This window comes from Balaenoptera musculus, chromosome 5 (assembly GCF_009873245.2).
Source record: "Balaenoptera musculus isolate JJ_BM4_2016_0621 chromosome 5, mBalMus1.pri.v3, whole genome shotgun sequence".
In the NCBI taxonomy this organism is placed as follows: domain Eukaryota; kingdom Metazoa; phylum Chordata; class Mammalia; order Artiodactyla; family Balaenopteridae; genus Balaenoptera; species Balaenoptera musculus.
This window is the reverse complement of record NC_045789.1, coordinates 102,611,203-102,633,543: the sequence shown is the minus strand read 5'-3', so window position 1 is coordinate 102,633,543 and position 22,341 is coordinate 102,611,203. Positions and strand designations below refer to the sequence as shown.

Genomic DNA, 22,341 nt, shown 5'->3' with positions numbered 1-22,341 from the left:
GAAGGTGAGCCCTGAGGGAACTCAGGATAGAAACAGAATGCCTGTCATCAAGTCATCAGACATTGTAGCCACCCCCAACTTTGCACCCTGAAGAAACTCAGGATGAGAAAACACAGGATACTGGCCCCAGATAGCTGAGGTGCATATCAAAGGAATGATTTCAGTAAGCCCAGACTCTTGCCTCTTCCCATACACAGAAAAGCGCTAAATTCCTTAACTTGGGATAATCTGTTTTTTAAAAATTAACAGCAATCTTCTGATGTTCCGACTACCTGGTCTTTGTTTCAAAAACCCCTGTATATCCTGGCTCCCCCTTGCCTCTTCCGAGCAGTCTCTCAGAGTTATCTGAGATGCTGTGTCCCGGGCTTAAGTCCTCAGTTTCGTCCACCGAATAAAACATAACTCTCAACTTTCAGGTTGTGCATTTTTTTCAGTCGATATGTATATGATGCATTTCATACTCTTTTGCATATGATGTGTTTCATAACATAATTAAAATATACATATATAAATATACATTTAATAGTGTAAATGAAAGAGCCTAAACCCAAGCAGTAATTCACTCATGGTGAACAGGTATCAAAAGGAATCTTACCAAAAGAAAGCTCTAAAGCTGGAGTCACATGTAAGCACTTTAGTTAAAAAAAAAAAAAAAATCCTCCAGGATGCGGGGCTCACCTTCCCAGGTGGTTCAGCTGAGGACCAGTCTGGAAGTAGAGGCAGGACCCTGAGGTCCTGAGGATCTCCTGGGAGCCTCAGAGGAAACAGAAGTAGTAGAAACAGTAGAACTTCATCAGGTGTAGGTGTCTGGCCCTCTCACCTGGGTAAACTTCCTTCTCCAACTTATGAAAATGTTATAAGCTATAGTTACATCGTTTCTCTGAATACACCCATTGTGTTATTACAAATGATCATGAAAGTGTTCCATATTCTTTAATACGGAGAAACAAATTTTCTTTTGAGAATGCACTATACCACCAAATTATGCTAAAAATATTAGGCAATTGTGGCAAAGTGCTACTTTTAGGAAAAGATCCTTGAGAATAAAGAGAAATCTCAGCTTTCTTCTACTCCAGTTTATCAGAACGATGTGAAAACACAGCAGCTCTTTAAAGCTGCCAGCTTCCCTGAACAAGGAAAGTAGATGTGAAGTACAGTGCTGGGAACAAAGTCCTGAGCTCTGACAAATTAGTCCTGGATTCCTTTGCATATCAGCCTTGTTGGGTGTGGGCGGGGGGAGAGGCATGGGCACTGCCTAGAAATCTAGTCACCAAAAGCCATGAGCTCTAGAGGTAACAAAATGATAACCTGGTGTAATTCTGGGTTCAGTTTAGACGTAGCCATCAAACAGATGATCAAAAGCAAAAAGCGTTCTGAGTTAGAATGAATAATTCCTGCAATAGTAGCTCCATCCCCCAGAAGAACTGACCAGAAGCACTCTTTCTGACTTAGAAGCCTTCTCTTCATCTTTCACACTGGGTCCAAGCATGTCCACAAACCTCTACAGGGTATGTCCCACTGTTTGCGAGTTGGCGGCATCCCAATTGCCGTCTCCCTGGGGACAGAGGCACACGTCACCCCTCTCTGGGTCCCAGGAACTCACCATAGTGTCTGGTGTGGACTCTTTTCCTAAGTAAGTTAATCACAGGGCGTTTAGAACAGTGCTGAGCATCCAGTGTGATGTGAATGTTGGCTTTCCTCCTTCTCTGTGGGGCTCTGCACAAGGTAGAGGGGGATGTTTGAGGCTGGACCACACCAGCTAGAACTCTGAAAGTCATTCGTCACACCTCCTGTCCTCTCAGCAGATCCTCCCAAAAAGTCCTGGTGTGTTTCCTTCCTTCAGTAGCCTCCAATCTAGCCTCCCCTTGGCATCTCCAGGCTGGAAGTCTAACCCAGGGGTCGGCAAACATTTCCTGTAAAGGGCTATCCAATCTGTCAGGACCTCTCAACTCTGCTTTTGTGGGAAGGCAACCGGAGACAATGAAACACACATGAATGTGCTTGGCTGCATTCCAATAAAACTTTATTTACAAAAAACCCCCTGTGCTTCCTTCACATTGGTTCTTGGTCACTCCCGCCTCCCATCATGATTCCTGCTGACTCTGGGCCTCTGTGCTTGCTGTTCCCTCTCCCCCCAGCTTTTCATCTCCTCGCCTGGTGTCCAAGCCCAGCCTGGGTTGTAAGTTCCATGATGGCAGAATCCACGTCCCCTGCTCTCTATTGTACCCTCAGCCTAAGACAGTGCCCGGCTCACTCTAAGCATTTTCTTAATATAAATATGTCCAATGAGAGGATAAATGAATGAAATGGGAGGACTCTTATGGAGATGCATGAAGGTACAAAAGGTGGTCCAAGTTAGATTTTCACGATGAGACAAAAACAGAATTCTTCTGCTGAGTTTCCACTCCCACCCATGGAGCTGGAACATTGGTTCATTGGTGATTCAAGCGAGCTCTCGGATAAGTCAGGGCCCAGACCACCACTTAAGAACTGATGGGAAGCCAGGTGCCTTACACTTGTAACTCCAGTTCTGCAAAGAGCTTTGCAAGGCCAGGCTGTTCTACTTTCTGAGCGGAGTGGGCCTGAAACATTAGGATGCTTCTGGGGGAAGTTAGAATAGGGCAGGGCTCTTAGTGATGACTTACATCTCTGGCATGTGTTGTGGCTTCCAAGTCATTGTCACGTGTACAGTTAAGGTCTTGTTGGTGCTGCCCAGGAGCCTTTGAGTAGACACAGCCCTGTGGCTGCCTGATGGATGGCATGTCAACTCACTGGAAGCCACGTTAACCACCCTGCCGACGTCTCCCACTCGCAGCCTCCCTGCCCCTGGCTCCTCCTCCACCCGCTCTCAGAACTGGCACTGCCATCCTCCCACCTGCCCAAGACGGACACCCGACATCACCTTTGACTATTTCCTCCCTCTCTGCCTGTTTTTGTTACTAAGTCCTGATGACTTTACCCTGAAACACCTTTTTTCTTTCTTAAAAAACATACAACTTTTTATCAAGAAAGAATTTACATACGGTAACTTACCCAGATCTTAAATGTATATATAGGTCAATGCATTTGGAGAAAAGTATACCCCTGTGTAACCAACACCTTTATTAGGATGTGGAACATTCCCACCTCCCCAGAAAGTTCCTTGTGCCATTTTCTAGTCCATCCCCCCCCGACCCACTCCCCCACAGAGTTAACCACTGTTCTGGTTTCTATCACCTTAGCATCCATTTTTCCTGCCCCTGACCTGAATCTAGTTCCCAGCAGACAGCTAAAGAAGTCTTTTAAAAGTACAAAACGAATCATGTCTTAAAATCATGCAGTGGCTTCCCAGAGTCCTTCGGATAAACCCCCAATCCCTATCATGCCTTCAGCGCCTCGAGGGATTTGGCAGGCATCCTTGGATGCCTGCTCTGTACCTGCTCAGGGCTTCGCCAGCACCTTCCGTCTCTCTGCCAGGCATCGCCTCCCTCCCCCACTCCGCACACACGCTTCCTCAATCTCAGCTTGAAAGGTCCCTGCACTGGTCAGCCCACTTAAGCCCCCCATCTTACTTCCTCCCGTGAAGCTACACCCATCCCGTGAGAGTCGTGTCGGTTCTTCCTGAAACGTCAGGCAGTTTGTGCCCTCCTGTTCAGTGCCCGTCTGCAGGGCGCAGCACGATGCCGGCACCCACAGGCACTGAGCGCATGAAAGATGCTCTCTCCTCAGAGGGTCCCCTGGCCCATCCGGAGAGGCTGGGGGCAGTTTTGCTTGCTTTCAGAGCCCACCATCTCAGATCTGCATCAGCTTTCCCCCTCACTTTGCACAGGCATTTGGGATATTTTTCAAGTTGAAAAGAATCATTTTCTTGCTTTCAGATTTTGTTGAACTCAAAAGGAATTTTAGAACTCCAGTGGAATCAAGCAGGCATACATTTGCATGCCATTTTCTCCCAACCAGAAAATATTGATGCTAATGGCAGAAGCCCAGTTATCTGGAAGCTTTTACAACCAACGACCCAAGGGACCCAGTGACGCTGACCACAGCAAAGTCTCAGAGGAGAAGGCAGCCTGCGGCTGAGGGCAGAGAAACAGAGAGTGATAGTAATCTCCCCAGGGGCCAAGGCAGCCCAGCCCAGCCCATCAAGAACATTTTGCAGGAAGGGGGCAGGGTGGGTGGGAGAGAAGGAGGAAGGACGGGGAGAAGGCAAGCTTTGAGAGGCCACTTGTCCTGATGGCTCAGCTGGTAAGGAGTGGTGCAAGTTTCCAGCGTTTACCATGATTGCTTTTTCTGTCCTGTCTCCTCTTTCCAGGTGACCCTAAGATCGCACGGCAGGAAACAGCCTTCCCAGTACTAATAGTGATCATGACAGCAACTGATCCTGAGTGTCTGTGGGTAGACTTTGCACCGAAGTCTTGACTTTGTCTCTCATTCTTTGGGGAGCCCTGCTGCAAAAGTGGGGCAATTCTCTTGTTTCATAGAAATGAAAATTATGGCTAAGAGGGCAACCAAAGTTGGACAAAGTTTGACCAGACTGCCCTTCACCTAATTGCTGAGCTGCAAAGCCAGGGTTCAAGGTCAGGCTGTCTGACCCCAAAGTCTGTGCAGTTTCTTCTTGTGTCTCATTTGTACCTGGAGAGTGGCCAAGATGTCAGAGTAGAAAGACCCTGAGCTCACCTCCTCTGACGAGCACACCAAAGTTACAATTATCTGCAGGGCAACCATCGATGAAAAAGACTGGAACCTACCAGAGAAGATCTTCTACAACAAAGACGTAAAGAAGGAACCACAACAAGATGGGTAGGAGGGGCGGACTCATGATATAATCATTTGCACCTGACATTTGCCTTTGTGCCTGGCAAATAAGGGCAATCAGAACCGCCACCGACCACAGCAGCTACCAGTTACCAAGTTACTCTGTCCTAGAGATCAGGCCAGTGTTACAGGAATTGCCCCAGGCTGGGAGCCCCAGACACAGAGCCTGAGACTGGGGCATGAGAGCTTATTTGGGAGGTGATCCAGGGGGTACTAGTCGAGGAGCAATTTTGAGATGGGATGAGGGTGACCAACTGTCCCAGGTTCCCCGGGACAAAGGGGTTTTCTGGGATATGAGACTTACAGGGACAGTCCTGGGAAAACTAAGACGAGATGGTCACCCTATATAGGGAAGGTGTGGTGGGTTGAATTGTTTCCCCCCAAAAGATATACTGAAGTCCCAACCCCCGGTACTTGTGAATCTGGCATTGTTTGGAAATAGTCTTTGCAGATGTAGTCAAGTTAAGATGAGGTCATTAAATCCAATCACTGGTCTCCTTATAAAAAAACATGGAGACACACACATATGGAAGGCCATAGGATGATGGAAGCAGAAATTGGAGTGATACAACCACAAGCCAAGGAATGCTGAAAACCACCAAAAGCTAAGAGAAGGGTATGAAACAGATTTTTCCCTCACAGCCTTTAGAAGGAACAAAACTTGCTAACATCTTGACTTTGTACTTACTAGTCTCCAGACCTGTGAGAGAATACATTTCCATCATTCTAAGTTTTTGGGACTTCGTTATGGTAGCCCTAGGAAACTAACACAGAAGGGGGCGTGTCCAATGGGAGCTCAGTGCTTTCGCTGGAGTCCTCTGGGAGAGCGGACCACACATCAGAGTTGCCCTGACACATACGAGGAGGGGTCAGCTGGGTTATTTATCCTCCAACAGATGAGAAAACTGAGAAAGCTGAGGCTTGGAGAGGTTAAGAAAGTACCCCAGGGCCCCTCTGCTAATGAGTGGGTTAGAATACTGGTTTGATTCATGCCAATCTCCAGAACCAAGCTGGCCCAGATATTTTTTTCTGAAGAAGTTCATGCTCCTTGCAAGCCTCTGTTTGGGTGTTGGGACACATTTGCCACTGACACATTTTGGAATGAGTGAAAGGACCAAAATGCGTGAGCGACAGTGCTTGCTGGCTATTATGGGTGGAATTATGTCCACTCATGACTCATATGTTGAAATCCTAACCCCTAATACCTCAGACGGATTGTATTTGGAGCTGGGGTCTTTAAGAAGTGATAAGGTAAAATGAGGTCATATGGGTGGGCCCTAATCCAAGACGACTTGTTTCTTAAAAGAAGAGATTAGGACCAGACATACACAGAAGGAAGACCATGTGAGGACACAGGGAGAAGACAACTGTCTACAAGCCAAAGAGAGAGGCCTCAGAAGAAATCAACCTTGCCAAGAGCTTTGTCTCAGACTTTCAGCCTCCGGAATTGCGATAAAACAAATTTCTGTTGTTTAAGCCCCCCAGCCTGTGGTACTTTGTTATGGTAGCCCCAGGAAATGAGTACGGTGGCTTTCGATTATGGCTGAGGTGGCTCCCAGAAGGACTGTAGAATGGAAATGGTTCTTTTACGGAGTCTGCAGCAAGCAGAAGTTGACCCCACGGGAGGGTCTGCGTGGGGTGAGGGGTGCGACTCCGAGCTTGGAAGTCCCGCATTTCTCCAATGCTTTCATCACTGCCAGCGGCAGCCCCAGGAAACTAGCAAGCTCCCATCCAGAAAGGAAACTTAAGCATCACTGCCTTCCCCAGTTTGGGCCAGGAGGCTGACCTTTCCCCAAATCTAAATGTGGCCACCTGACTGTTGTGTCTCCATCAGCGTGTCCGGCGGGGCCATTCAGCTCGAGTCAACAGTCATAACTTCAAGGTTTCCTGAACAATTCCTGAGAACCCAGAGGCCCTGGGGATGCCCCAGCTGGCAGGAACTCTGCTTTCAGAGGGAATTTGCCTTTAAAATGCCCACGGACATAAGGAAATGCTCATGAGTTCATGCTGGGTGAGAAAAGCAAAAACCAAAACAAAAAAAATAGGTCCCAAGTTTTATAAATATGAAAAATTACGTGTATTTGGAGGAAAGGAAGGAAGCAGCATCATTAACCCTTAACATGGGTGTTTTCACTTCTTTTTCTTTATATTTTCATAGTTTCTATAGTGGACCTGAGCCATTTATAATTAGAAATGCCTCCTAACTTTACAGGAAAAAAGGAAAAAGAGGAGGGGGAAGAGAAGGACACAAGGATGAGTTAATCATATTCCTTGTTTCTTGACATACTATCATTACTGAACTGGGCAACTTTCCTCTCTTATTTATATTTATTTGTTTTTCCTCTTTTTATCCTCATCTTCTGCTCTCATTCCTTTTGCCCTTCAGTGGTCTCCCCTTGACTCTAGACAAACTCATGTTTAAGTGTTTGATGAATGTTCTTAAAATCAACGTATCCTGTCTGTCTGTCTATCTATCTATCTATCTATCTATCTATCTATCTATCTATCTATCTATCTATCTATCTTTCTATCTATCTTTCTATCATCTGTCTGCCTTTTTCTTTGTGAAAATCTGTATTGTTGTTTTATGTGTGTGTTTTAAATTTACATAAGTGGTACCAGGCTACAGACTCCACTCTGTGCTTTACTTCTCTCAGCACTGGGTTTAGAGTCATACACGTGGGTGATGAAGCTCTAGTTCCTTGCTTTCACTGCAGCATAACTGTTTTGTAGTGTGTATCTACTATGCTTTATTTATTCTTTTCCCCAAGGGATGGCTACTCAGGTTACCTTTAGCCTTTCGATGCCACAAACAGTGCTGTAGTTAATATCCCTGTACAGTCTATCTTATGGACCTTTGCAAAAATCTCTGGGTAGAATTTTGGGTCATAGTGTATATGGATACTTAATTTGATTAATTGGCATTAGACTGTTCCACCAGTGCATGAGGTCTCCCATTTCCCTAGGTCTTTGTCAACATTTAGTGTTCTCCAAATTTCTAATTTTGACAATTGGGCAAACAGTTGACTAACTGTTTACAGAGGTAGGTTATTAGTGTAGTTTGCCTTTATTTGATTTAAACAAGTTTAAAGCTTCTCTTCCCCTGTGTTACCCTTTAGGCTTCTTGTCTGGGAACTTCCCTTTCTTATCCTTGATCCCCTTTCCTACAGGGACTCATGTCTTTTTATTGTTGACTCGCAAGAGGTCCTTACTACTCTAGGAGTTAATCCCTGATCAGTTTTAGAGGTTACACATGGCTTCTCTCACCCGCTTCTGCTGTACCCTTGAACTTGCTGCTCCTTGTTGGGCAGAAACCCGCGATTTTGATATAATTGGATCCGTCCCTTCTCTCCCCATCGTTTGTGCTTTTAGGGGTCTTGTCCTTCCCCAGCCTGGGTCACAGAGATACCTTCCTACTTTGTCTTCTGTTTAATTTTTAGTTTTACTTTTCACATTTCATTCTTGAATCCATCTGGAATCGTTTTACACATTTTATCTATTTAGTCCCTGCTCCTTCTTTTTAAGTTTGAAAGTTTTTGCTTACACAAAGGGTTCAATGGATAAAACTGTTAAAAAAAGTTGCTGACCTATAAAATGCCCTCTCTATAAATAGGAAGGAAGAAGGGACTGAATATTTTTGAAAGGCTCTGTACTGTTGAACTTCTGAACTGTGAAGCCAGGGTCACGTCCATGGACATCCTTCCTGGGAACAAACCGACAATCAATTAGCACAGCACTAAAGGGGGCAAGTGCGAAAGAGAAGGAACGAGCTGGGCTGAAAGCCAAGCTTAAGGATGAAAGAAGGCCTGACCATCAAGTGGGCTTCTCACGGAGCCCTTGTCGTATGGATAAAATCCTCTTTCCCCTCCTGATGATGCCAATGGCAGTGTTTAAATCGTAGAAATCTTCTGTGGACCAGTTCAGAAGTAACGATGCTGTGAGTTCAACTTTGAAGGCAGTGCTGCTGATTGGCTGACACTGGTCTGTAACTGCAGGTGATGAAGACCAAGGGTGTGTGAGCTGCCCCGATGGCAAGGTGACTGTCACCAGCTTGGCTGTCTGCCCAGCTGGGGTGATTCGTCTGGGCCCGGTACTGCCTCATGCAAGATCCTCCTCCCCAAACTGGATTTACTCTGCTCCTGACTGCTCCCTCCCCTTGGCCATCATCCTAATCCAAGCCTGAGCACCATTTCTCCTGCAGGTGACAGACAATCCCAAGCACCAGGTCTTCCCACCCACCAATCCAGCCTCCAAGCAGCCGGAAGCGTCTTCCCGAAACACAAACCCAATTTCTCCTTCCACTGCTTAGTATCCGTCACTGTTTCCAAATCTCTGCATTGGGGTTCTCAACCACAGCTACCCATTAGAATCATCTGGAGCACTTTAAAAAGATCCTGATAATTCCACCCCCAACCACTGGCTCAGAATCTTGGTGATGGTGATGGTAAGTCCCAAGCATTAATCATTTATCTTAAACTACTCCCCGTGGGTCTCATGTGCTTCCAGGGCTGAAAACCTCTGGTCTACAGGATCAAGTGTAAGTTCTCTAGCAGAGCATTCAAGGTGTAGTAGGGTCTACCCAACATTCACTGAAGAAATATCAAATGCCTGACATAAAGACCTGGTATGCAATTACTATTTGTATTTAGTGTATGAATGTCCAGTCTGTCTCCTGCTACTAGGCACGTTCAGGCCCTTTTGTAATCTAGCAGGAGCTCTATCACCCCAGAACTGTCACCATAGGACTCCTCCCGGGGGTCTCAGGACCACCCTGGGCTCACCCTGTGGGGCAGTAGTCAGGGACTCAGCATCACATCTGCCTGGCTTCTGGGCCGCCTCCGACCATGTGTCTCAGCCCGGCTTCCAAAACCCACCTGTACTTCCTGTAGTCAGCTATGCAATGGCCCTCAAGTATCTAGGTCCTGATATCCTGTGAATGTTGCTTTATATGGCAAAAAGAGACTTTGCAGATGTGATTTAGTTACAGTCTCAAGATGGGAATATTATCCTGGATTATCTGGCTGGGCATAACTGCCATCACAGTTGCCCTTATAAAAGGGAGCCTGAGGGAGATTTGACACAGAAGGTGAGGCCACGTGACCACTGAAGCGAGGTGCTGGCGTTGAAGATGGGGAGGGGCCAGGAGACAAGGGGTGCAAGGAAAGCAGCCTAGAAGCTGAGAAGGCAAGAAAATGGATTCTCCTCTGGAACCTCTGCTGGGGGTATGGCCCTGCCAACACCTTGACTTTAGCTCAGGGAGACTGATTTTGGACTTCTGGCCTCCACAACTGTAAGAGAATAGATTTCTATTGTTTTAAGCCACCCAATTTGTGCTAATTTGTTATAGGAGCCCCGGGAAAGGCATACACTCCCCATTCCTCAACTCTGTAGTTCCTCCTTGTCTCGAGCCCCTGCACACCCCCTCCCAAAACTCATCTGCCAACCTGCACCATCGTCATCTCTGCCCATGGACTGTCCTACGCTATGACCTACCATGTATAATAATGCTTTTCAAGCATCGCACGATTTCCTCACAGTAGCCCTACGAGGAGGCTCTGTTATCAACCTCCATATACAGATGAGGAGCAGAGGTCTGGAGAAATCCAAGATTGCACAGCTTATCAACAGAGAGCGGGGCCTCAAACCCAGGCCCTCTGATGATAAATCCTGATCCCTCAACCCGTTTCCATGCTTATTAAAGTGCTACAAACAGAGCTCCTAAAATCGGACAGCAGGGTGGAGGACCCATCCACAGAGTGACTCGCCTGGCCTCTCTCTCAGCACGTTGGAGCATCAGACCCTTTGCTGGTCTTTTCCCAGCAGGGAGCCCAGGAGCAGGCGGTGGTGAGCAGGTCTGCTCAGCAGGCTGTACAGAACCAGTGTGCGTCTGAATGCCAGGGAGAGCCGGCCTCCAGGGGCTTGACGCAGGGTTCCTCGGGTAAGTAAGGGCGGTAGACGTGTCTGCCCTGATCACCGGCTTCTACCCTAAATTGTCTCCCCCAAATAATGTGCTTGAGGAATTTGATCTGACACAGTCATTTAGAGCACTTGATGGTGTCATTTTCAAGGTTGAATTAGCACCTCTCACCCTCTGCATGAAAGACTTTGGTCAAGATGTGTGACTCCTGGGGGACACCGTAGAGTGCAGTGGTCAGGAACGCATGCCCTGGAGATGCATGGATTTCAATCCCACCTCTGCCACTCGTTAGATTAGCTGCGCAACCTTGGGTAAGTGACTTAACTTTTCTGTGCATCCTTTTCTCCATCTGTGAAATGGGGCCATAATGGCACCTGCCCCACAGGGCTGTTGTGGGATTAAATGAATTACAATATGTACAGAGCACAGTAAGTCTCAATCAGTGTCAGCTCTGATTGTCAATCTGGGTGGTTTCCTACTGTATTAGTGCCCTGTGGCTACTGTAACACATTATCATAGATTCGGTGGCTTGAAACAACAGCAATGCATTCTCTCAGAGTCCCAGAGGCCATACTTCTGAAATCAGTGTCTCTGGTGTTGGCAGGGCCACGTTTCCTCCGTTTCCTCCGGAGGCTCTAGGGGAGAATCTGTGGCTCGTCTCTCCCAGTTTTGGTGGCTGCTGGCATTCCTAGCTTGTGGCCACATCACTCCAGTCTGCCCCCATGGTCACATCTCACATGCTCCTTCTTTTTTTAAATTTTATTTTAAAGTAAAAAAATTTTTTAATTTTTATTTTTGGCTGCACTGTGCAGCTTGTGGGATTTTAGTTCCCCGACCAGGTATTGAAACCGCGCCCTTGGCAGTGAGACCGTGGAGTCCTAACCATTGGACCACCAAGGAATTCCTCTCACATGCTTCTCTGTCCATGTCACATCTCCCTCTGCTTCCCTATCATAAGGACACTTATGATGGCATCTGGGGCCACCGTCTCAAGATCCTCTACTTAATCACTTCTACAAAGACAACTTTTCCATATAAGGGAACACTTGGAGGTTCCAGGGATTAGGACCTGATATCTTTGGGGGCCATCATTCAACCTGCTACACCTGGATTCACACATTCATGAATCCCTTCTGATTTGCACCTGTGCTGGGCTGGGGACTGGGCTGTGGACACCAGAGGACTTCAGCTGGAGTCTTGAACCTGAGCGTCAACGGCTAGACAACCTTGGACAAGTCAAAGACGTGCCCAGCCTCACGCGTCTCAGCTGTATGATGCCCCACAGGTGGCAGCACCTTGTGAGCTACACCCATGGGACTGAGATGTTTCTGTGCACCAGCATCTGTCTCTCACTCTGCTTCTAGGGAACCCGGCCCAGGACAGTGTAGTATCCCGTTTTATCTATACAACCACCCTGTGGACCATTATTTCCATTTTAATTGAAATGGAAACTGAGACCCCCTAGGAGTGAAGGGACCCAGGGGGTGGGCTACCATGGGTGCTCAGCACCGCGTCGTGGCTCGGAAGGGTCTCCGTGGCTTTGCTGCACGGTCACGCCCACCACCCACCCACGCGACCTAGGTGTGCAGCAGGAGTGGGAATCCCTGGGGCCAATGCCAGGGTGGAACGCTCTTGACTGATGGGTTGCTACTCCTGGCAAAGGTAAGTTTGTCCCAGCGGAGCAGGCGGGAGGAAAACGGGACTCACTATCCCCCAGCAGCCGGAAGCAGCTGCGCAACAAGGGTGTGTCTGCGGTTCTGATGTCAACGATAAAGCTCGGCATTTACACTGGAGTCAAGTCCTCACTTATACCTGGGCCCAAAAGTTCGACCTCAGCATCTAAGCTCTCCCACGACTGGGGACGAATCTTCCTGCCTGGCCCTCCTCCTGATAATACTCCTTCTACGCCCCAACACCCTCGGCCACTCTGGACCACTTGGTGCCTCTACCATGATTCACCTCCACAGATCCGAGCCTTTGCTCACGCTGTTGCCTCGGCCGGGATGCCCTTCCTCTCCATCACCACGGATCTAAGTACCCCTCATGCTTCAAGGCTGCGCTCCGTGCCTCTTCTCTGAGATGCCTCCCGGGCCGACTGCTGCAGCTGGGATAACCTCCCTCTTGTGAGAACTGCTTGGTGTGAGCCCCCTGGGGTTCATACCTGTCCCCTCCCACAGCCCACCACCTCCCTGGCTTAGAGCCTCCCAAGGCTGTGTCCCCAGACCCTCGAGCAATGCCTGGCATGTTGTAGACTTGGCAAGCGTTTATAGAATGAATGAATAAATGAATGAATATGTGCATTTTGAAGTCTAGGTGGTCTTTTGGGGGGGCGCCCTGGAGGGTCTAGAGAGACTGGGCTTTGAATGTTGGTCCTACTCTTCAGTAACAGCGTGATCTTGGCCCGGTCGTGACATTCAGTGTTACTTCAATGAGATCAAGTGTGTCCCGTGCCCCGTTGTGGGTCCTTGACAGACGCTACCTCCCACTCAGCCATTCATTTGGTTGAGACCAGGCCTCGGGCCACACATCTGGATACAGCGTAGCTTAGGGCCCGGCCTGCAGGCTCTGGTCGCCTTGTTCCGGAGACAGACACAGAAGTTCACCCCCATAGGCCCATAGTCTTGGCTGGTACAAGGGGGCAGGCTCTAAGGATTGGATTTGGAACGATGGAATCGCCCACCTCCGGCGGCCCTGAGACTCCTGTATCCAGAGGACTCCAAGCGAAGGCTTGCTGATGGCCTGGCAGAGGGGCAGCGAGGTGATTCACGTGCTCACAGCGGGTTCCCTGCCTACACTGGGATGGGCCAGGTCCTCACAAGTCTCTTGTTTCCCACAAGATCCTGCCAGCTTTTCACAACATCCTGCAGACATTTCCAGGCAAGGTCAAGGTCAAGGTCAGGTGGTCCCTCTCTGATGTGGGACCCATGCCTCTCTCCAGCTCTAGCCCCAAATGCCAAAGGCAGTGATGCGATATGAGCCCAGCACCTCCCAGGGAATGGATCAGAGACCTGTCTTCCAGGCCTTCCCCAGACACTTGTCTTTCTTTGCCACCCCCTGTACTTCTCCCTGCATTGCCCCAAGCCCTGAAACCCAAGCTTATAAAGAGTGATTCTCCCAACCCTCCCATGACACCTGTGCCCCAACGTGTCTGAGAGGAAACAGCTGGTCTGGATGTTCTAAGATGGGCATGCAGATGTGTATCATTTGTGCCTGGTGGGACCTCGGCTCTTTGGGCGGGTGGCACCCCTTCTGCCCCTCAGCCCTTAAACCAGGCTGAGCCCTCCCTCACCTTATTCCCCTGCTCCAGGCCAGGCTCTCAGCATCCCTGGAGCTGACTTCTCTATGAGATTATCCTGAAAGCACGAATGGATGCATTTTTACATGTGGTGACAGTTTTAGCATGCGGCTCTTGCAGGAGGGACATTATAACTCTCGGAGTCCTGGTCCTACTTTGCCCTCAGAGATGTATCATGGCATGGTGACCCAGCATGAGCTGTGACCCCAGGAACCTCTCAGGCTCCCGGGGTTCCCAGGCAGGTGAGCGCCGGGCTGGAAGTGAGCCAGTTGGAATGAACATGATCCCCCAACACGTCTTCGAGGCCATCAGAAATTGGGTTATTGTGAAAGGAGCGTGAAACCGGTAAAAGCCCTGTGGGTAGAGGAAGAGTACAAGTCCGTGGCCATGACCATGTCCTTACTGAGCTCCGGTGCCTCGGGCAAGTCTCCCAAGCCTGCTGAGCCCAACTTTCCTCCTCGAAAAGTGGGCTAGGGTCCTCATCAGGGAAGGACACAAACTTTCTGGCTCTTCCCTTTTGGGACGCAAGGCAGCGTGCATTTCCCCTTAGGTAAGGTGTGGTCATGTGACTTTCAACCATGGAAAGTTGCACAGAACACACGTCACTGCCATGCCAAGGTCTTAACTGGCAGGTGTGAGACCTGCCGCATTCCCTCCACCTGGCATAGGGGCAGTTATTTCAGAGAGAAGGGTCCTGCCAGCCAACATCCTTGAGTCGGGAAGCTCTGGGGCAGAATCTCTAGTCTCCCCCTGCAGTGAACATTACCACTATCCCAGGTGGTTTAACACCACTGAGGCTTGGGGGCTGTTTCTTCCTGCAGCAAACCCCAGCCCATCCTGACTGATACATGGGGCTGATAAGACTTTCCATGCGGTGGTGTGACTGCACATGTGACCTGGTACATAGTAAATGCTCAGCTGTGGTCACTGTCCTCTCCTCTACCCTTTCCTTGACATGTAAGCCAGCTGCGTACGTTGAGCTAGCATGCACTGAGCGTGAATCTGGGCCAGACTCACCGGACTAAGAAAATATCTCAAGGTAAATGCAGTACCGCATTTCTATTTGGGAGAAGCTGTGGATGGGCTATGATTTGCCAAATGAACAACGTGAAATAAAAGTCACAGAAATCCAATTTCAGCTGGAGACCTCTCTGAGCGGTTTGTGTGGTGTGTGTGTGTGTGTTTGTGTGTGTGAGTGTGTGTTTAAAGGTAAGTTAACTACTCAACCCCAGGTCAAATGGGCTTTTAAAAGAGTCATCTGCTTATAACCAAAGGCTTTTCCCTCCCATGTCTTACTGGTGAGGGTGAGAGAAGGGGTTCAAACCTGGCTCTGTCATTTCTCTGAGCATCTCTCTGAGGCTCCTGGTCTGTAAAGGGAGAAATACAGGCCCTACCTCCCAACACTGACAGGGCTGAATAGTGCCTGGCACTCAGCAAGCGCTCAGTAAACACTAGCATTAGTGGCATGTCAGTGCTGTTAACTCCCAAACTGCAGCGGGAAAGTGAGATGCCCCTTTTTGGTCTGGGGGTCCAGAGCTCTTTCATGCCCCCCCAAAATCGCTCAGAAGATGTGGCCTACTTCCAGGACACATAGAGCTTAGTTTGGGTTGTGTGAAGGCTCTAGAATGTCTCACTTAACTTGTAAGGGTGGTGGGGAGATGTGCGTTGGCAAAGAAGCGATTTAAAGTGAATTTTCCCCACAATAATGAATATTTTACTGATCCCCTGGCTCTGCTGGCTTTGAACCAAAGTGGAAAAAGCCATTTAAGGTTTGAAATCCATTGAAAAGACAACTTGTGTTCTGGGTCCAGCCGAGCGAAGGTGCCCCGAGGATGGAGTCAATGGACGAGGAGCCGTCTCTAATTCTCTGGTCCATGGCCTCCCCGTGGCACTTACGTTTCAGAGATGCAATGGCTGTAGCTAAGTCAGGATGCTTTAAAAGTTACATAGTGTGTCAGCCCCTAACTCTGAGACTGAGACAGAGTGGCACATGGAGAATGTTGATGAGGAAGAGGGGGCAGGGCAGAGCCACCGGGTTAGACAGTGACTCAGGACTGGGGGCCGACCCCGTCCGCTCCCTGAGCCTCAGCTTCTCTGCAGGATGCAGAGGATGAGAAACCGCAGCTCAGGGCTGCATGAGGGTGACGTGAATTCATAAAGCCACGTGCAGGGGGCCTGGTGCAGAGTAACTGCTCTATAGCTGGGGATGCAGGAGTACCCATCACGTGGGCCTGCAGCTGGGCCACTGACCTTCACTCAGCCCAGCCTGCAGCAGAGTCTCTGGAATGTGCTGGGCTTGGCACTAGTTAATGAAAAGAGGAGGGTTGAATTAGGCCCTGAAAATGGGTGGTGGGTTCCTTCTCAGAGGTTTCTGATGGATTCTCACCTTCACCAGTGGTGTCACCTGCTCTCTGGGCCGCAGGGAACCCTGGTGGGAATGAGGGCGGGGAAGCTTGACCCTCCCTCCTGGAATGTAGCTGGGCCCCTTGCTCTGTGCGGAACACTTGTAAAGTCCTTGTCTTTGTGTTCCTGGCCCTGGAGAATCCTCAGATATTATTTCTTGCCTCTCCTGTCTTTTTTGTTCCTTCTGTTCCAACCACACTGGCCTCTTTGCTGTTCCTTACACAGTCCAAGCATGGCCCTGCTTCAGGGCCTTTGTACTTGCTGTTTCTCTGCCGGGACATCTCCATTCCCAGGCTGCTCTCTCACTTCGCTCAGGTCTCTGCTCTGATGTCACCTCCTTTGAGAGGCCTTCCCTGATTGCCCCACCTAAAATAGCATGTCCACCTCTGTTGTTGCTTCCCGTTTCAGCTCCAAGACCATGGAACACAGGCTTTAGTTCCCCTGTATCCTCATTGCCTGAAACAGTGCCGGGCACAAGGTAGGGGCTCAGTAAATATGTGTGGAATGGATGAGTGAGCGAATGAATAGATTCTTTATGCAAAAAGAACTTGTGTCTGTTTCCTGAGTTATCATTCTCCTGTCAAAGGTGGTCACCCCTGGGACAATGACCCCATTAGCTGTGGTGATGCCGACGACAATGAGGGTGCTACATGCATGGCAGGGTGGCAGCGTGCACTGGAAACATGGCACGGACCTTGTCTCACACCAGGACGATGTAAAATGCAGGTTTGAGATTCTCACCGAGGGTTCCCTGCAGACCCTCAGCGATGGGAAGCCCACTTCTTTTGAGACGGCCCTTAGCATTTAGGAGCAGCTCCCGGACCATGCAGGAGGGAGAAAAAGGATTAAGGATTTAGGCAAACTACATTTTTCCCATCCTTGGGCCAATAGAGTTTCCACTTGAGAGAGGCTCAGCGTCTGCGTTATGAATCACCCATCACTCGAAGGGGATCTCGTGAGCGAGAGCCCCCTTGTTGGTCATACCTGAATGAACGGGAAGACGAGCCCGACGGCAAAGTTGGAGAGCCAGTTGACGGTTCCTGCCACGGTGTAGGCAGCTGGCCGCTGTGACTGCTGGAAGAACTCGCCGGTCAGGATGAAGGGGATGCCGCCTGCAAGCAGAACCAGGGCGCGGATTAATCCCCCTGGGAAGGTCAGGCCGCCAGCACCCATCTCTACGTGGCAGGGGACCTCCACCCGGTGAGCGCCAGCTCTACCTGGGAGAGTGATGCCTTTGGGAGTGGGTGCTGGAGTTACGGCCTGTAACCCCTAAAGGTAACATAAACCATTCCTCTGACCTGGCCCACCCAAATGAGAGATGATTCATCCTCTTGGCTTTGCAAATGCCCTCTGAATCAAGCTGTGCTCCTCCACAAATTGAGTACGATGTGTATCAACATGATGTACCAGGCAACTGACACTGAATATATTGTGCTAGGAATGCTTATAATTTATCTTCAGAACAACTGAGTCAGGCAGGTATTGGCTACCATATTCCCTGGATGAGAAAACTGAAGCTCAGAGAGGTTACTTGACTTAGCCAAGGTCACTCAGCTCCTGACTAGCAGAGCCAAGATTCAGGTTTGGGACTCAGACCTCCAAATCTCAAGGTTTTTCTGCTAATCGTTGCTTGAGAGGAGTCCTCCTTACCGACTCTCGATTGGACGCCTGGTGGGCCCCGGTCCCTGAGTTGCCCCAGCAGTGCAGCAATAGCAGAAACATCATTGTCATGGGGTGAGACAATTGTTTATTTTGAGAGGCTGTCCTGTGTGATCGCAGAATGTTTCTCACCCCTTGCCTCCAGAAGCCAGGGGTGCCCCTCGTCGCATGGCAACCCAAACTGCTTGGTCACATTCCCCAGTGCCCCCTGGGCACCACACCTGGCTGAGATTCTCTGAGGTCTGCACCCTCCCCCTCCCGACTGTCCTGCTCAGCGAGACTCAGGATTGGGCCCTGTGACCACGTCCAGGACCTGGGGTTCAGGATGACACCCTCATTCCCCGCCGTCCTCAACAGGAGTCTCCACTCGAATCAGACCTACACCTTGGAGGTCCACAGAAAAAACAGGATGGGTAGTAGAAGGGGAAACGCTGAGGGCCTTTGCCCATCTCAGTTTGGGAACCACTAGGCTCATTCCACTCATTCCATCAAGATTCGGTGATTACTGTGTTGGGGCTGGTCCCACAGTCTTGGAGGAGAGTGGAAATGCCCCTGCCCTCCTGAGACTCCCTCATCTGGTGAGGGAGACAAGATGACTTGTTTCTTACAAAGGAAGTGAAGGAACAATAGATAATCGCAGCATGTGATAAGCACTGGAGGAAATGCTCAGGGCAATGGAGGGGGTGGGGATCTAGGTTAATAGTTGTGTGGAGGGCCCTCTGGGCAGGTGATGGTGGAGATGTGGCTTGAAGGAAGGGATGCAGCCTGTGACGACTTGGGGAAGATCTTGCTAGATTTGGGGAAGATCATGTGGTGGAGGGATGGGAGGGCTGAGACCCTTAGGGGTGAAAAGGATTGGGTCAAGGTCCAGTACAGAGGCCAGTCTGTCTGGACATCTGAGGGAGGGTAGAGAGGCATGGAATGAGGTGGCAAAGGTGAGCAGGGCCAATTAAGCAGCCTCTGGAGATCAAGGAGAGGGGTTGCCATTGAAGAAAACCAATGAGGGGGTTGAAGTAGGGGTTGATGTGATCAGTGTGCATTTTGTAGCGATCACTGCTGCTTGGAGAAAGGGCTGGAGGATGCGGGGTGGATGCAGGAGGCTGTTGGGTTATGCAGGAGGAAGTGATGGTGTCTAGAGGGTGCAGATGGTGGCGGTGGGGATGGAAGGAAGGGGCCGAATTTGGGGATTCTCCATCCCATGGACGCAAAGCTTTTAGAGAGAGTGCTGCACACAACCGCAACACTCATCATCAAGTTCAACCAAGTTCAACCAAGGTCACAGAGAGGACCATCTCAAGTCTATGTCTCTCCAGAGTTTTCACCCCAGCACGCTGCCAGCAAGCCTTGGATTCCACACATCAAAAATGACTCAGAATGAACCACCCCCGACCCCTCGCTAGACTGTGAGGCCTCCAGGGCAGGCAGCATCTCCATTTGCCTGACAGAGAGTAGACAGGCGATTGATATTTACTTACTTGAATTAAATGCTCAACATTTCATTTTGAAAAGCTTTGATATGCAGTTTATTACAAAAGGCGGACTCTCTTTATCTTAAAGGTATCTGTCAAAATGTGCAAGAACAATGATTGCACGTTGAAATGTGCTAAAACCAACCTTAGGTCTGTAGAGCATGTGATATTGCGTTGTTGGAAAGCGTATGCGTCACACACCCAGTTGGTCCTGCAGATAACACTGCCGTGAGCCTTGCTGCATATCCCAGGGGGCAGTTCACAGCTATTCTGAAGCCTGAAGAGGGTTGAGGGTTGGTGTTTCACTTTCCCTGACTTTCCTAGGTGTGTTTTTGAAGCATCTGTGGATAACTCAGTTAATATTGGTGCACCAGCTTCCAATGGAGCAGAACATTGACGAACCTGCCTCCCTGTACTTTCTTTGTGGCTTCAGGGCTGAGGCCATGACTTGTTTATTGGTTATGGCCCTCCTCCCAGCACAGCACCTAGGACACACGTACAGGTGCTCTGTAAAGGTTTTCAGGATCAGTGGAGGAATGATTAAGATACCCTGGGGTTCACAGGACATCTACATCAGGTCTCTTCTCTCTTTCCTTCATCAGGCCTTCAGGCCACCCCCAGAGAACAAATATAAGCAACCATGAGGATCCTACACAGCTCACTGTGCCGATGGGTTTCCATTTCCATTATTTCCTTTGAACCTCACAACCAAAGAAGGTGGTGAGGCATAGTGGGTTTGGGCTCTGTTGTCAGTAAGAACAGGTTGAAGTCCTGGCTCCACCAGATCCCTCTAGCATTCAGATCTCTCACATGTGAAGTATGATAGCAGGGTCTTACTGCTGAGGGTATTTGTGAGGATTAAATGAACAATTGTGTGCAAGTACTTAGTACAAGTCTGCCCCATGAGAGGTCCTCAATAAGTGTTACCTACTTAATAATTGTTAGCTACTATGATAATAGTTTAAAACTCCTCTGAATTATTTCCCCCCTTTTTATGAGTTATCTGAAGCTCAGAGAAGGCGAGTGACAAGCCCAAGGTCTCTTAACAAGGAGTGATGATGATAATGATGATGGTGATGGTAATGATGATGATGGTGGTGATGGTGATGATGGGGTGGTGATGATGATGATGATGATGATGATGATGATGATGATGATGATGATGATGCTAGGGGTAATGATGGTGATGATGATGTGGTGGTGATAACGATGCTAGTGATGATGATGGTGGTGGTGACGATGATGATGATGATGATGATGCTAGGGATAATGATGGTGATGATGATGTGGTGGTGATAATGATGGTGATGATGGTAATGATGCTAGTGATAATGATGGTGATGATGGTAATGATGCTAGTGATAATGATGGTGATGATGGTGATGGTCTTGATGATGATGCTAGTGAGGATGGTGATAATGACAATGATGCTGATAGAAATGCTGATAGAAATGAAGATGATGGTGGTAGTGATGATAATAGAGATAATGGTGCTGCTGCAGTTGCTGAATGATGGTGGTGGTAACTATGTGATAGGCATTGGGAAAAGCATTTGACGTACATTATTTCATTTAATTATCACTGCTAGGTGGTAGTTACTACTATCATTTTTTTCCCATTTAACATATAAAGTAACCTAGGCTTAAGAAAGTTAAGTAATTTCCTCAAATCACATCACTAGTGGGACTCAAACTCAAGGCTGGGTGACTTCCAAGTTTGAGTCTTAATTACTCCATTGTGAAGGAAGCAAGTGTAAGACACTAACAATCTTTAAAATATGTGAAAGGAACTTAGCAGTCTTCATGGTTTTATTTGAATGCTCTCCCAAGTCCTGCAATTCACTTGTTTCTCTTTTGCCTAAAGGCATGGGTGGCCTGATTTCCTGAGTCTCTCATGGTCTGTTTCTTTGAATCCACGGTAAAATGAGAAGGAATGGGGTTTGATATGGAAACAGAACAGGTTTCTTGCAGGTCCTCTATCTTTGTTTTGCTTTTCAAAATGAAAATAGTTTTATTATTTTTTTCTGATTATCATGAGTAATATTTGCTCCTTTTAAACAATTAAGGAAAGCATGTAATATAGAAAGGAATAAAAAGAAAACAAAAGTCATCCCTAAACCTTCCACCCAGGATTGATCCCCATTTGTATTTTGGTACTTGGCAAATTGAATGTTGCTATAAAAAAGCCTAGAGCGAGTCTGATATTTCTGCTTTAGTGACTGGCTTTTTCTGCCTGAAGCCCTGAAGAAATCTTTCCTTATCCTTGAAGTTTATAAACTTAACTATGGTGGGTCTTGTGTTGATCTTCCCATAACCATCTTTCTTAGAACATGGTGTATCCCTTTGACTACAGATTCAGGCTTTATTCATTTCTTAGGTTATACTTTTGAAAACTTCTGTTCTACCTGTTGGATTCTTTATTCTGAGACAATTGTTACCCTTATGTCGGATCAACTGTCTCTCTTCTGCACCTATAGTCTCTCAAATGACTTTATTCTCTTGTTTTCTGCATAGATTCCTCACACCCTGGGCAATCTCTCCCCTCTTTCTCTTCTCCCTTCCTTTCCTTTCTTCCTTCCTCCATGTGCCATGTTGGTGCTTTCCCTGTGCTCTTGTTCACCTTTCCTATATGTAGATTGAGGTGCTCCATCCAGATTTCTATCTGCTCTGATATGGCAAGTGATTCATCTTTGGCACTTTTTCTTTTTGTCTTCTGGGTTGTCTTGTCTTTCAAGTCACAGTTTGAGGTGTGAGTACTATCTTCCACTAACTTCTATAAAAGGTGGGAATGGGGTTGTAGGGGGA

At 48.4% G+C, this 22,341-nt stretch overlaps 1 protein-coding gene across 2 annotated transcripts in view; it reads right to left on the bottom strand.

Moving 5' to 3' along the window:
* Positions 1 to 22,341, bottom strand: part of SLC2A9 (solute carrier family 2 member 9) — a 192,245-nt gene that overhangs the window by 5,709 nt on the left and 164,195 nt on the right. For both annotated transcript variants that reach the window (XM_036853255.1, XM_036853256.1), the window contains one exon: positions 17,394 to 17,521. In XM_036853255.1, coding sequence (XP_036709150.1) covers positions 17,394 to 17,521 — 128 coding nt within the window. The remainder of the gene's footprint in view (positions 1 to 17,393; positions 17,522 to 22,341) is intronic.